This window comes from Triturus cristatus, chromosome 7 (genome assembly GCF_964204655.1).
Source record: "Triturus cristatus chromosome 7, aTriCri1.1, whole genome shotgun sequence".
Taxonomy (NCBI): Eukaryota; Metazoa; Chordata; class Amphibia; order Caudata; family Salamandridae; genus Triturus; species Triturus cristatus.
This window is the reverse complement of record NC_140590.1, coordinates 290,764,666-290,777,086: the sequence shown is the minus strand read 5'-3', so window position 1 is coordinate 290,777,086 and position 12,421 is coordinate 290,764,666. Positions and strand designations below refer to the sequence as shown.

Below are 12,421 nucleotides of genomic sequence, written 5' to 3'. Positions count from 1 at the left end.
TGGGGAGGTTAGAGACTGGTGGGCACACACCACAAGCCTATTGGTTTCAGATTGCTTCACTGTAGTCTCAGGGCTCGCCTTTCATTTCTGGTACCAGGGCTTCAAGAGCAGTCATGCTCCTTCAAGCACGCTTCTCAAAGACGCTCTGAAATGGATGTTTACTTGCCAGACGTCTTGAATTTAATATCAGTGTGTGCCTGGTACCATAACCTCGACCATCTTTCAAAGTGGCACGCCGTGGAAAAATTGCTTCAAGTTAAATATGCTTTCTTGAAGTAGTGGCGTGTATTACTTTTAAGTCCATACTAATCATACTAGCAATTGGAATTGTCAGGCAGTTGCAAGTTTGGCTCACTAGTTAGAGGCGGCAGACCCGTAAGCAGAGAATCGGCCAGGGACCAGGGTTCAATTCCCGACGCGGCAGGGTCGTGGACCAGGGTCAAACCGGACTCGATAATTCTCGCCTCGGTACCTACTCTAACCAGGAACACACTCGGCAACTCTGGGCATTAAGCTTGCCTCATCTCTACAACGGCCCCCCACAGACGCCAGGGATGCCTGGTTTCACCTTGGAGATACCCAGAAAGGGACCATCTCACAGGGATAGCCAGGACGGGTTCCCCAGCGGTCTACAGCACCGGGATGCCCCGTTGCTGGGGTAGCTGTGCGCTTTACAAGTCTACAACATTTACATTTACATATCATAATGTTACCTAATGACTATGAAAATAATTTTACAAACTAGACATCCCTGTCAGATCATTCAGCCAAGGCTCTACTCGGGGTTATGGCTGTTTTCCAATGCCACAGTACAGCGGTTTAGCAGCGATCAATGCACAATGAGCAAATGCAGGTTCACTTGCACCTGAGCATAGCCAATGAAAGACATCCTTCAATCATAAGTATGATGCTCAGCCTCTCAAATACCTTCTTCCAAAAGTCAGAATCTCTGTCTCAGAACAACATTATTTGAGAGAACCTGAAGCTCTTTTACAACCCCATCAAACTTTTAAAGATCTTCTTACACTTAGGGAGCCAATGTAAAGGTTTGTCATGTCATTGACTCTAATCAAGTAGAAAGACAAGTAGAGAAAAAGTACAGTTGCAGTTGCTGTGGATGGAGCGTTTGATTACCTCCTCATTGGAAGTGGGGGTGCCCTGCACATTGGCTCTGCAAGGTGTCCCTACCGATCGAATGCCGCCATCTCCTTGTTTAGCCATGCAGCAGAGCGTAGTGAGGTGCCTGACTTCGGCCTCAAGTTACTGGGAGTCGATGCTGGTGGCATCCTGGAGCTACATTGTGATAAGACTCTGTCTTGGACAATGTTGGAGACTTACCCAACAGGGCCTACTGGTGGGAGAAGCACTTGGGCAGCCGTCGCACTCGCACAATAAACAACGCGGTGCAGCGAAGAAAAGACAGTGGGCGCATAGAGACAGTCACAACGCACATAGGAGAGGAACGGCATCCCCTCCGGGGCCGACCAGTGGGAGAAGTGCTGGGGCAGCCGTGGGCATCATGAGTGCAGTCCCATGACGGTATGCAGGGTCATTCAACAAGGTATGACTCGAGTCTTTACCCTTTACTGGGGGACCTTAAGTGTTGTGGCTTACCTGCTTCTTCTGGTGAAATACAAGGTGGAATGCTGTACATGCGGGTCCCAGCAGTTCTTTACTGCTTGCGCGACCTGCAAACCAGCTGCCCCGCCCTTCCACGCCTGCCTGAGTACCGCACTGGCATCTGTCGCACTCGTACAATGAACAGTGCGGTGCCAGTGAGGAAAAGGCAGAGGGAGCACGTAAACGGTCATGAGACGCTGCAGAAGCGGAACTTCATCCCCTTTGGCCTGCCCCGCCCCAGCTAAGCTCAAAACCAATCTGAGCAGCTGGTTTGGGTGAGGACGGGCAACGGAGCCTGAAAAAAGCCTAAATAGCCCAAACAACACTAAATGGCTACTAAATTGAGCAGCACTCAGCACGAGCTACTCGCAGGGACTCGGTGAGCTACTGGTAGCTCGCGATCGACCGGTTGGAGACTCCTGTTGTAGAACTATTCAGTTCGCGCTTAGGATTGCAGGGTTGCAAAATGCGCCATTTTGAGGTCAGGCATCCTCAGATTCTCAGGACTCACAGCTTCAGACAGTGAAAAAGTAGCTGAGAGCTGTCTCAAACTGCTCAAAAGTGATCGCATTGGTGGTACATGATGTTCTCTCTATTTTGAGCCTTCCTCATCGACCTGTGGGTGGGAAAAGGATGTTAGTTATAATCCTCCGAGTCGGAGCTGCAAACTCAAACTGCCATCTTCTCCACATGCCAAGCCCCACACAGGCTCAGTCATTTCAAAGGGGTTTCCTTGCTGCTGCATGAAATGAAGAAGGCTATCAATATGTTTATTAAAACGCTACGCTCTCTTTCCCACACATTTGTTGTGAGGAATAGTTTCACGATAGCCCGTTTATTTTGGCTTTGTCAACTCTCTGAAAACATTGCAAATAGAAAGGACTTCATGGTAAACTAGCGCCATTGAGCAACAGATTCACTTATATGTGTCTAACCAACAATTCCCTTGGAGCTTTTCCGTGCTATCTGTATAGTCTGTTCCAGTGTCATATCTGGAGCCACAGCATTGAACCTTCCCTCTCTGTCTTTCCCCACAAAATTTGTTTGGATCAATTTTCTTTAGAGGTATAGGTTTTCCACCTCTAAGTTCTTCACTCTTCTTCACTCTTTCTCAATACCAGGACCCATATCTCAGGTAGTTTACGCAATCAAATTCACGGAATACAGTAATCAGTGACTCCAATGTCTTCCCATGCAGCTCCCAATCACCTTCATGATCAGCATGTACCACGTTTTTCACTAGAGCTATCATGTGTAAAACATTTCCTCAGTATTTGCAAAGTTCTGATGTTTCTTGAAATTCTTTGCAACTAACTTGGTTTTCTGATTTTGGACTGAGTGAATTGAACATTGCATGGCTTTGCATTATGTCTTTTGAATGAAGTGCATGGATAAAGGTCATCAAATTCTACTGGATTGCTAATAAAAATGTCAGCTAAAATATGAAAAACACCTTTATCGCAGAAAATTGGCTGGATAGTCTGGTCTTCAAGCTGAGCATGCACATTTTTGAATTTTTTTAGAGCTGTGTATACTGTTGCATAGTTTGTGACTGGAGATGATATTACTGGTAAACATCCAACCTTCTTCAGTGAGATGGTATTCAGGGAGATCAGAGCATGAATTCCAGCCCACTGAGGAACTGGCTTTTCTTCATCCTTCAGTCTGCACCCAATAAGCAATATGATAAATTCAGTTAAATCAGCTTTGCGGACTGCAGCATCAGGTAGATGAAGATCCATGCCCTCAACCACTTTGAAACTTCTGCTAGAGATGGTTGTGTTGATGGCTTGTAGTGATGTTGCACTTGTTGGCAAGGCAGTTGGGTTATAAGTTTGCAGCTTCCTTTTTAGTGTGCCTACAGCTAACAGAGCTTGTTTTCCAGCAGCTAATTAATCAGTACACTCTCAAAAAAGCACAATGGCAGTATCGTATGTGCTGGAATTTCCAGAAAAAGATGAGCTGTCTTCAAAATTATCAAGAGGAGCAATTGTAAAGCCTTTCCTGGTAAAGTGACTTGGAAGTGGTGTGCTGTCGGATTCACACGATTTTACAGCATGAGTTGCTAACAAGTTCCTGCTCCGTACTATATCACTATAACTTGTTGATACACCAATCCAATTCATTGAAGTGATTAGCTCTCTACTTTTGCACTTTTCATAGATTTCGTGGACAATCATCATATGTAGCTGAGTTTTCTTTTTCCTGTGATGTAATTAATAAAACATGATTTGGAAAAGATAGTACATTTGTACAGCATAAGCCTGTCGGTTCATGGGATTGTCTTCCACTTCGCTTATATCTTCAAAGCCATCATCAATGCTGTCTACTTCTGTTCCGAACTCAAGAACTTTAGTTTGTAACAGTTTTGTTTTGCTGCGGTTAAACAATGGTGTAAAAACATGTAAGACAACATCAGGCGTTCTTGTTGACTCCCATGATTTGTGGAGCTCTGAGGTATCACAAAATTTGTCATTAAGTCCAAAATCTAAATCATTCAGGATGTTTCTTAAAATGTTTCTTGCTGATTTCACTGCATCCTGTGATCTTATTTTGGCAGCAATAACTTCAGTAGTCAAATCAGCTGAGAACACCTTAAGTGGCTCATTCTTTTCGTTAAACTGACAAAAACGAATTCTGTCATTGTACATTCTCACCAGAAAAATTTTCATTTTATTATTATGGATCAACAAAGTTTCATCAATGTTGACCATTATTTCTCCGATCTCACTGAGGCTGAACCCTTAGTCAGCACTCAAGAGTGCAATTAAAACTTCAACTTGGAAGAAACTAGCTACAGATAAAAAGATGTTTCACATACTTCGTACTTTGTTCTTTCGTCAATCCCTTTAGTTCTTGTTCTGGCTAAATCACAGAGAAGACATTAAAGATCCAATGCTTTCTGATCAGTTGTTGGAGGTGGGCGAGAGGTAGGCAGTTCCTACGTGGATGGGCATTGGGTTTGGTTGTCATCGCTTTCTCAGAAGACTCTGACTCTTGTTGTGATTCACTGATTTCTGATATTTTTTGACCAATTTTTCTAGGCTTTTATGACTTCGAAATTCAGACCTGACACACAATATTTGTCACAAACATGGGCATTTCTTCTACTTGCAATGATTTACTAGCATGAACAGAAACAAACAAATCAGTTTTTAGGCATTTGTCAAATGATACAGTTTCACTGTGTTTAGCTGGTAACTTCCTAACTTTTGTCTCTCATTTTGTTTCCTGGCACTATCGGCCTTTCCCTTTCGATTCTTGAATTTGTTTTTCTGTCCCATAGCTGACCAGAATATTCATTGTCTTACCTTTTTCTCTTCTGTCATTTATTTATCCACAATTTCTTGCCTTTTGTGTCATATCTTGGCTTCTTTCTTTGATTCTCATATATTTTCCTCTATCTTGTTCCAGCTCACTCTTTACTGAAATCTTTTTAAAATGTTTTTGTAGACCTCCTTATAGATTCATCACCCCCAGCATGCAAGCTGACCAAGCAATGTTGAGATGAATTGGTGCCATGCTTCACAATACACGCTGTCCTACACTTACTTTGTGAGACTGAGAAGACTTCGGGTGAGTATACAACCTCTGAGGATTTGAAAAGTACATGCATATATTTTAGTTTAGGTGAAGAATTTGTGTAGCTATACGAAGAACTATGGTAGCAACATGTGTTTAAAAGTATTTGTCAAATGGGATATAAACTCTGTGGACTTTGTTTGCATAAATTGTTGAGTGCATTCACTCTGATTAGTTCAATGGAAAACTGTATAATAGTTACATGTTGTCAATGTAACTTTTAGTAACGTCTGTATAATGTGGTCAGTCACCGGAGGCCATGGATGTGGAGCTGCCATAGACTCGTCATTACAGTCTTTGGCAACAACTTGTAAAATGCCTGCAGAGTCATCTTTATAAAATGACCTGATGCACTTTTTGTGATACCTCAGTTTGAATGATAGCGGGAACCCTTTTTACTGCAGTGTTTCAGAATATATGCAACGGAACTGTTTGTGAACACGTCTGTTGTGTACAAAGATCCACCAGGGAAGCAGTCAAAGTTCAGGTGAAAGGTAAGTTTATTGTATATTTACAGGAGCCCACGTCCTGCAGATCCAACCTCCTGAGCATCCAAATTGCAACTGCTAAATTGGGGGTTGGATGCCATGAAGAAGGTATGCGGTGCATGAGCTTGGAGAAACAGAACACATTACATAAATAAACATTAAATATCATTACACAAGAAGCTGTTTCGAGGCACATAAAGGTATAAACACTAATGAAGGACTAAGTGTAAAAACTCTAGGCTACCACCACATCATTTTCCACTTTTATTATAAATGAACAGAAAAAAATTCAATACATGTAAAAATATGTATAATTCACGGGCATGGAGGTATTGCAAGAGTTCCTAGTATCCCTAATGAATTCAGTATCACTGACAGGCTCATCATTATGACAGTAAGTAAGTAAAGTAGGTAAAACTTTTATTAAGCGTGCAAATGCCAGGTGTCTTAGTGCTTACGGCATACCTGAGAACCGGCTAATAAAAATCATCTGCTCATCTTACTTTAAATGTTATACAGAAGGCCAAGTTTTGAGCAATTTCCTAAAATAGGACAGACCCGATTGAGATCTGGAGCCAAATGGAAGAGATTTCCAGAGTTTACAGCCAAAGTAGTGCAAACTCCTGCCTCCCATTTATATTTCTTTATCTTTAGGACTTCTCTTAGATAAACTGAAGAAGACCAAAAGGCTCATTGGGGCCAGTACCAAAAGAAGGTTTTTCAATGATAGTGAGGACCCTTTTTTATACAGAGCGTTGTGAATAATGCAGAGAGATTTTAATCTAACCCTGTCCATTACCGGTAACCAATGATGGGCCCGTATTCTTTGGTATTTTTTTTTTTTTTTTTTTAAACTTTATTGTGCAAATTAGCATCATTACAAATATGGGCCTACAACCACCAGGGCCGGCCGCTAATGTATGCATGTCAATTACTTGACGTCACGAGGCAGCGACTGATCCCCAGAGGCGCAGCAGGGTTACAGGAGACATTATCTGCTACTCAGAAGCTAGGCAGGATACAAATATTTTAAATTTTAAGGGAAAAGAACAAACAAAGAAACAAGGAAACAAAACTCAAGGCGAGAAACAGTCTAGACGGTGTCGAGAGCCGATGGGGGGGTCCCACCATACCAGGTAAAGAATCAGGAGGACAACAGCGATGACCAGGGAGGGGGGGGAGGCAGCGGGGAACTCAGAACAATCAGATAAAAGGGTACAGTATTCCAGGAACCTCGGGATCAGGGGGACAGAGAAATGTCCGGAGTGTCTACAAAAGGGGGCGTACAGATGTTACCTCGGTAGGTGTTCCACTGACCCCAAATTCTACCCCACGCCCCAGGCTTACCCCGAACCAGATACACCCTCTTCTCTTTGAACATGCACCAGTCCATGTTCTCCTTCCACACTGACACCGTGGGAGGCCGTCGGGAACCCCAAAGCTGCGCAATATCCCTCTTTGCGATCATGTTCCCAAGTGCCGCCCACCGGGCCTGGGCGACGTTGTAGTCATTCGGCTCCCATACATTCAACAAACATCGACGAGCCTCAGGCAGCAGAGCGACCCCAGTGACACACTCCATTACAGCATGCACACGGTGCCAATATGCCGCAACCTCGCGGCACTCCCAAAGTATATGAAGGAAGGTGGCGCTCATTCCACAGCCACGCTTACACAACCCATCCGAAGAAAAACCCATCACAACCAAACGAGGACCCGTCACAAACACGGTGAAGAATTTTGAGCTGGACGAGACGGAGACGGGCAGGGATGGCCACCTCTTTCGGGGAGGACAGTGCGGACTGCCAGTCTTCGTCATCCAACTCCAACCCGTCTCCGGTCCAGGCCTCCCTAAGACGCACCAGGAGGTCCGCCCGATTGTTGATTAATTTCTTATAAATCAAGGAAATCGTACTATCAGGCAGATGACCATCAAGTATACGGTCCTCGAGTGGTGAAGATGCAGGGACTGTGGAACCGGCCTCGAAGACCGACAGCAAAGCGTGGCGAACCTGTGCATATCTGAAGAACTCCCTCTCACTCAACTCATACTCACTCTGAAGCACCGCAAAGGATCTGACCGCACCTTTCACCCAAAGATCACCCACTCTGCTAATGCCAATCGTATCCCAGTTCTCAAAACCTTTCGTTGTCCAGAGGCATCCCAATCTGTCCGATGCGAACAAGGGGGTCGCTCGTGTCAGGCGATCATTCCATCCCACAGCCACATTGGCATCCTTCCACACACGTACTGCAATCTTAGTGGGCCCCGTTAGGTTCCTCCCCGCCGCCCGAGAGTAGAGCGCTCTGTTGAAGTTGCCACCAGGCAACTGATATTTGTCCATCTCGAAAGCCGGATTTGGACCGGGAGCATATGTAGCATGGTTGATGGCGGACAACTGGGAGGCCCAATAATACCTCCTGATGTCCGGGAGCGCGATGCCCCCGTCATACCAGGGGAGAGTCAGTTTTGCAAGAGAGATGCGTGCGCGACCGTCCCAAACAAGTCTCCTCTGTAAACCCTCCACCTCCCGGAAGTAGGCCGCTGGAATAATATCAAAGGAGTTCTGGAGTGCGTAGAGAAATCGGGGCAGGGACATCATTTTAAAAAGGGCCGCTCGACCGAGTGGCGACAACGGCAATCTACGCCACCGAGCCACGTCCAACTTCAATCGCCGGAGAGGAGGAAGGAGGTTATGCTCGTGGAGGACCGCCGGGTCCAACGATACGTAGACCCCCTATTACTTGAAACCGGATTTCGAAATGTGAATGGGAAACCTATTCGGTAAGGGGGGAAGGCCACCAGAGATAACATACACACACGATTTAGACCAATTAATGATCAAACCGGAGTTTTTACCGAAAGAAGTGAGGACGTCGAATAGGACGTTAAGGGATTCACGCGGGGAGGTGAGGTACAAAAGAATATCGTCGGCGTACAATGAAACCCGATCCTCAAAGTCAGGGACCCACTGAATGCCCTTTATCGATGGTTCCCATCGGAGCCAGGCTGCAAGCGGTTCTAAAGCAAGAGCAAAGAGCAAGGGGGACAACGGACACCCCTGCCTAGTACCCCTCCCGAGAGCGAAGGGCTGGGACACCCTACCATTGACAACAACCTGAGCCAGCGGATCCGTATATAGAAGTCTCACCCAACTAATAAATCCCGCACCGAAACCGAACTTTGCCAGAGTGGCCCAAAGATATGGCCATTCTATCGTATCAAAGGCCATCGTGGCGTCCAAGGAAGCCAAGATGGCCGGCTCGGAGAGAAACTCCGCCCTGGCGAGAACGCCATGTAAACGCCGCAAGTTAAGAGCAATGTTCCGGTGCGGAATGAAACCCGACTGATCCGGATGGATCAGGTCGCAGATGACAGCGAGTAAGCGATTAGCAAGGACCTTGGCAAGAATCTTAGGTTCAGCATTCAATAGGGAAATAGGCCTGTAAGAGGCACAACGATCACGAGGCTTGCCCTCCTTAGGAATCACACAACTATAGTGGCAAGACGCTGATCACAAGGGAGGGAACCAAGCTCACGCGACTCCAGAAACATATCACGGAGAAACGGTGCGACTTTATCCGGGCGCAACTTGTACAATTCAATAGGCAATCCATTGGGGCCCTTAGCTTTGCCAGAACGAAGGGAACGAATCGCGGCAGCAATCTCGTCGGCCGACAACGATGCCTCCATGCGCCCTCGATCCTCTTCGGACAGGCAGGGCAGCGCAATGTCCCTCAACAAGAGACGAGAGTCCTCCTCATCTCTATCAGACACCGGGGAGTAGACCACACGAAAATAGTCAGCGAAACACTCCACAATCTCGCCATGGTCAGTCACATGCACACCATCAGAATTCTGAAGCACGGGGACCACACGGTTCGCTCTCTCCTTCTTATCAAGCCATGCAATCAATTTACCCGCCTTATCCCCGACATCATACAGTCTACCTTGCTGTTCCCTGTACATTGTCTTGGCAGCATCCGTAACAAGGGATTTATATTCAAACTGTTTCAAGCTAAGGGCATGGAGCCTATCCTGGGTAACACCTAAGTCTAGATCAGCCTCCAACTCCAGTATCTCGGCCTCCAGCTTCACGACCTCCCCAATCCTAGCTTTCTTGGTCTCGACTATTAATGATAGGACCTGTCCACGAATAACAGTTTTGAAGGCTTCCCAAAGGGACACTGAGGACAAAACAGACCCCTCGTTCTCCAGGAAGTAGTGGTCGAGCGACTTAATGAGGCTGTTGCGAGTCTTGGGGTTGCGCAGATGCCAGGGGTTAATAGGGGCGATCCGTCCCGCGGCTTGCGTCCCAGTGTCGAAAAGAAGCCACACAGGGGAGTGATCTGAGATGCCCCGGGCCAGGTGTCTCACCTCCCCAACGTGGGGGGATTGGGCCGCGGGCATAAGGAAGTAGTCAAGCCTGGAGAGACTCCCATGAGCCCCGGAGCGGAAGGTGGATTGACATTGCGTCGGATGCATTAACCTCCAGCAATCCACCAAACTAAAGGTGTCCAAAAACCCACCAAGCCATGATTGTGAAACGGGAAGGGCCCTGGGGGGGTGGCGATCCAGATCGCCGAACAGCACGGAGTTGAAGTCCCCACCCACGAGAAGAAGACTATCGGGGAGTTCCAGCAACATCCGACCAACATCAGAGAAAGTGGAGGTCTGGAGGCCTGGGGGAACATATATCGTGACTAAGGAGAGAGTCTTACCCTCCCACCTACCAGTTAGGGCGGCATAACGCCTCTGTCGTCAAGGATGACATTATCAATCTCTAGTGGGAGGGAAGACCGGACCAGAATACCAACCCCTCTGGAACCAGTGGTGAACCCAGAGTGTGCCACCAATCGGTACCCCCACCTATTCATAGCATGACACACGTTGCCAACCAAATGCGTCTCCTGCAGGAGTACCACATCCGTAGTCAAACGACGCAAATATTGCAGTACAACACCCCGTTTAATACGATCCCCCAATCCATTGACGTTCCAAGATATCAACCTCAACCCACTACCCCCCATCCCCACAAGAGTTGCATGAGTCCCCCCACAGAGAGCAGGACACCTGAGACAGAGAAAGAACCAATATGCCACCTTGAGAAAAGAAAACACGAACACAAACACCCCCTCCCACCCCCCAATCAAAACCCGTTACAACTCCCCCCTCCCTGCACCCCTGCAGACTAAAAAGCCACCCCAAAATGCAGTGTGCCTGTCGCCCTAACAATCCCATTCTACAAAAAGACCCCGGAGGAGGAGAGAGGCCCGTCTCCACCCGCCACCCGGACACGAACTACTATAAGGCAAAATATACAAACGAAGTAGAACCCAACTGAGCAATGTCCGATTGTCAAGGTTAGGGACCAAAGAGTCACTTCTGTGTAGGCTCACCACCCTCGGCACTGCCAGGGTGCCCCGTGCGATCGCCCCGACCAGGTAGAGAATCCAACCAGTCACTCACACTGTCCGGTCGCTCGAAAAAGAAGGTCCGTTCCTCGTATTCCACTCGAAGCCTGGTAGGGAAAAGCATACTTCAATCCCAGGTCCCGGAGACGTCGCTTAACCCCCTGAAAGCCCATCCTCTGTCTCTGGACAAGTTGAGTGAAGTCCGGGGAAAAGTTGACAGAGGAGTTTTCAAATTTCACAGGGCCGTGCACTCTCAAAGCTTGCAAAATCGCATCACTGTCTCTGAAATGAAAAAGTTTTGCAATGATAGGCCTCGGAGGAGCGCCAGGCTTGGGCTTACCGCCCGGGACACGATGTGCACGCTCCACAGCGAAAAACTTGCTCAGTCCAGAAGGGGCAAGATGGGTGAGGATTAGATCTTCGACCAGGAGGTCAACCGAACGAGTCTCAGGATTCTCTGGAACACCTATGACGCGAATGTTGTTGCGTCTTGCCCTGTTCTCATATTCCTCCAGCCGATGGGACATCAAGTCGTTGGTCGATTTCAAATTGCCATGGTCTGTTTGAAGTTCCGACACATCGGCCGTGAGGCTGGAAGTCTTCAAATCCAATGACTTCACCTTCTCGTTAGTCTTAGACAGGTCGGCCCTGATTAGAGTGACATCAATGGCGACCGTGGTAATTTTACGAGCCAGAGCCTCATACTGCTGGCCGATGGTCTCCTTCATGCCGGTGATGGCGCCCATAATGTCCTGCAGGGACAAGTCAACAGGGGCAGAAGGGTCGACTCTGGCGTCTTCCGGGGTACTGCTGGAGAGCCCGGGGGATCCTTTGGCTTGAGTGTAACGGTCCATAACATTTGTCTGGAACGGTCCCCCACGAAGAGGCGTCTTGGTCTTCCGCTTCTCGGGTTCACCCCTGCCCGTCATATTGGAAGATGCACCCCGGAGGGGCCCGCGAGACCTGGTGAAAATGGCCGCCGGCAGGTCGGGCACTAATAGGTCAAGAAGCTGGCTCGTACGATCCGAAGAAAATCACGACTTGACCCAAGAGGCTATAATAAGGAGGCAGCGATGACACTGAATGGAGGCTGGATTGGTCCCCGGCCGAGCGAAACGGTCTCTCAATCAGACCAAGTCAGGATCCGGAAACGAAACCGAAAGTGGGGGTACGGCCACAGATGAGGTCCCACTGCCGTTGTTGTTCAACTACGTCCGGGCTCCACAAATCACCAACTCCCCGGCACGGCCTCCAGGTGGGCCCCAAAAGTTCAAAGTGCTGTAATTCTAGTCGCCCAGGTCCGATTCAATTTCTGG

The 12,421-nt window shown here is 47.6% G+C and overlaps 1 protein-coding gene across 11 annotated transcripts in view; it reads left to right on the top strand.

The window, feature by feature from the left end:
• FLT3LG (fms related receptor tyrosine kinase 3 ligand) overlaps positions 1–12,421 on the top strand; it is a 786,318-nt gene that overhangs the window by 21,186 nt on the left and 752,711 nt on the right. For all 11 annotated transcript variants that reach the window (XM_085616318.1, XM_085616321.1, XM_085616323.1 and 8 more), the window contains exon 2: positions 5,074–5,196. In XM_085616318.1, the coding sequence (XP_085472444.1) occupies positions 5,128–5,196 (69 nt within the window). In that variant the 5' untranslated portion in view covers positions 5,074–5,127. The remainder of the gene's footprint in view (positions 1–5,073; positions 5,197–12,421) is intronic.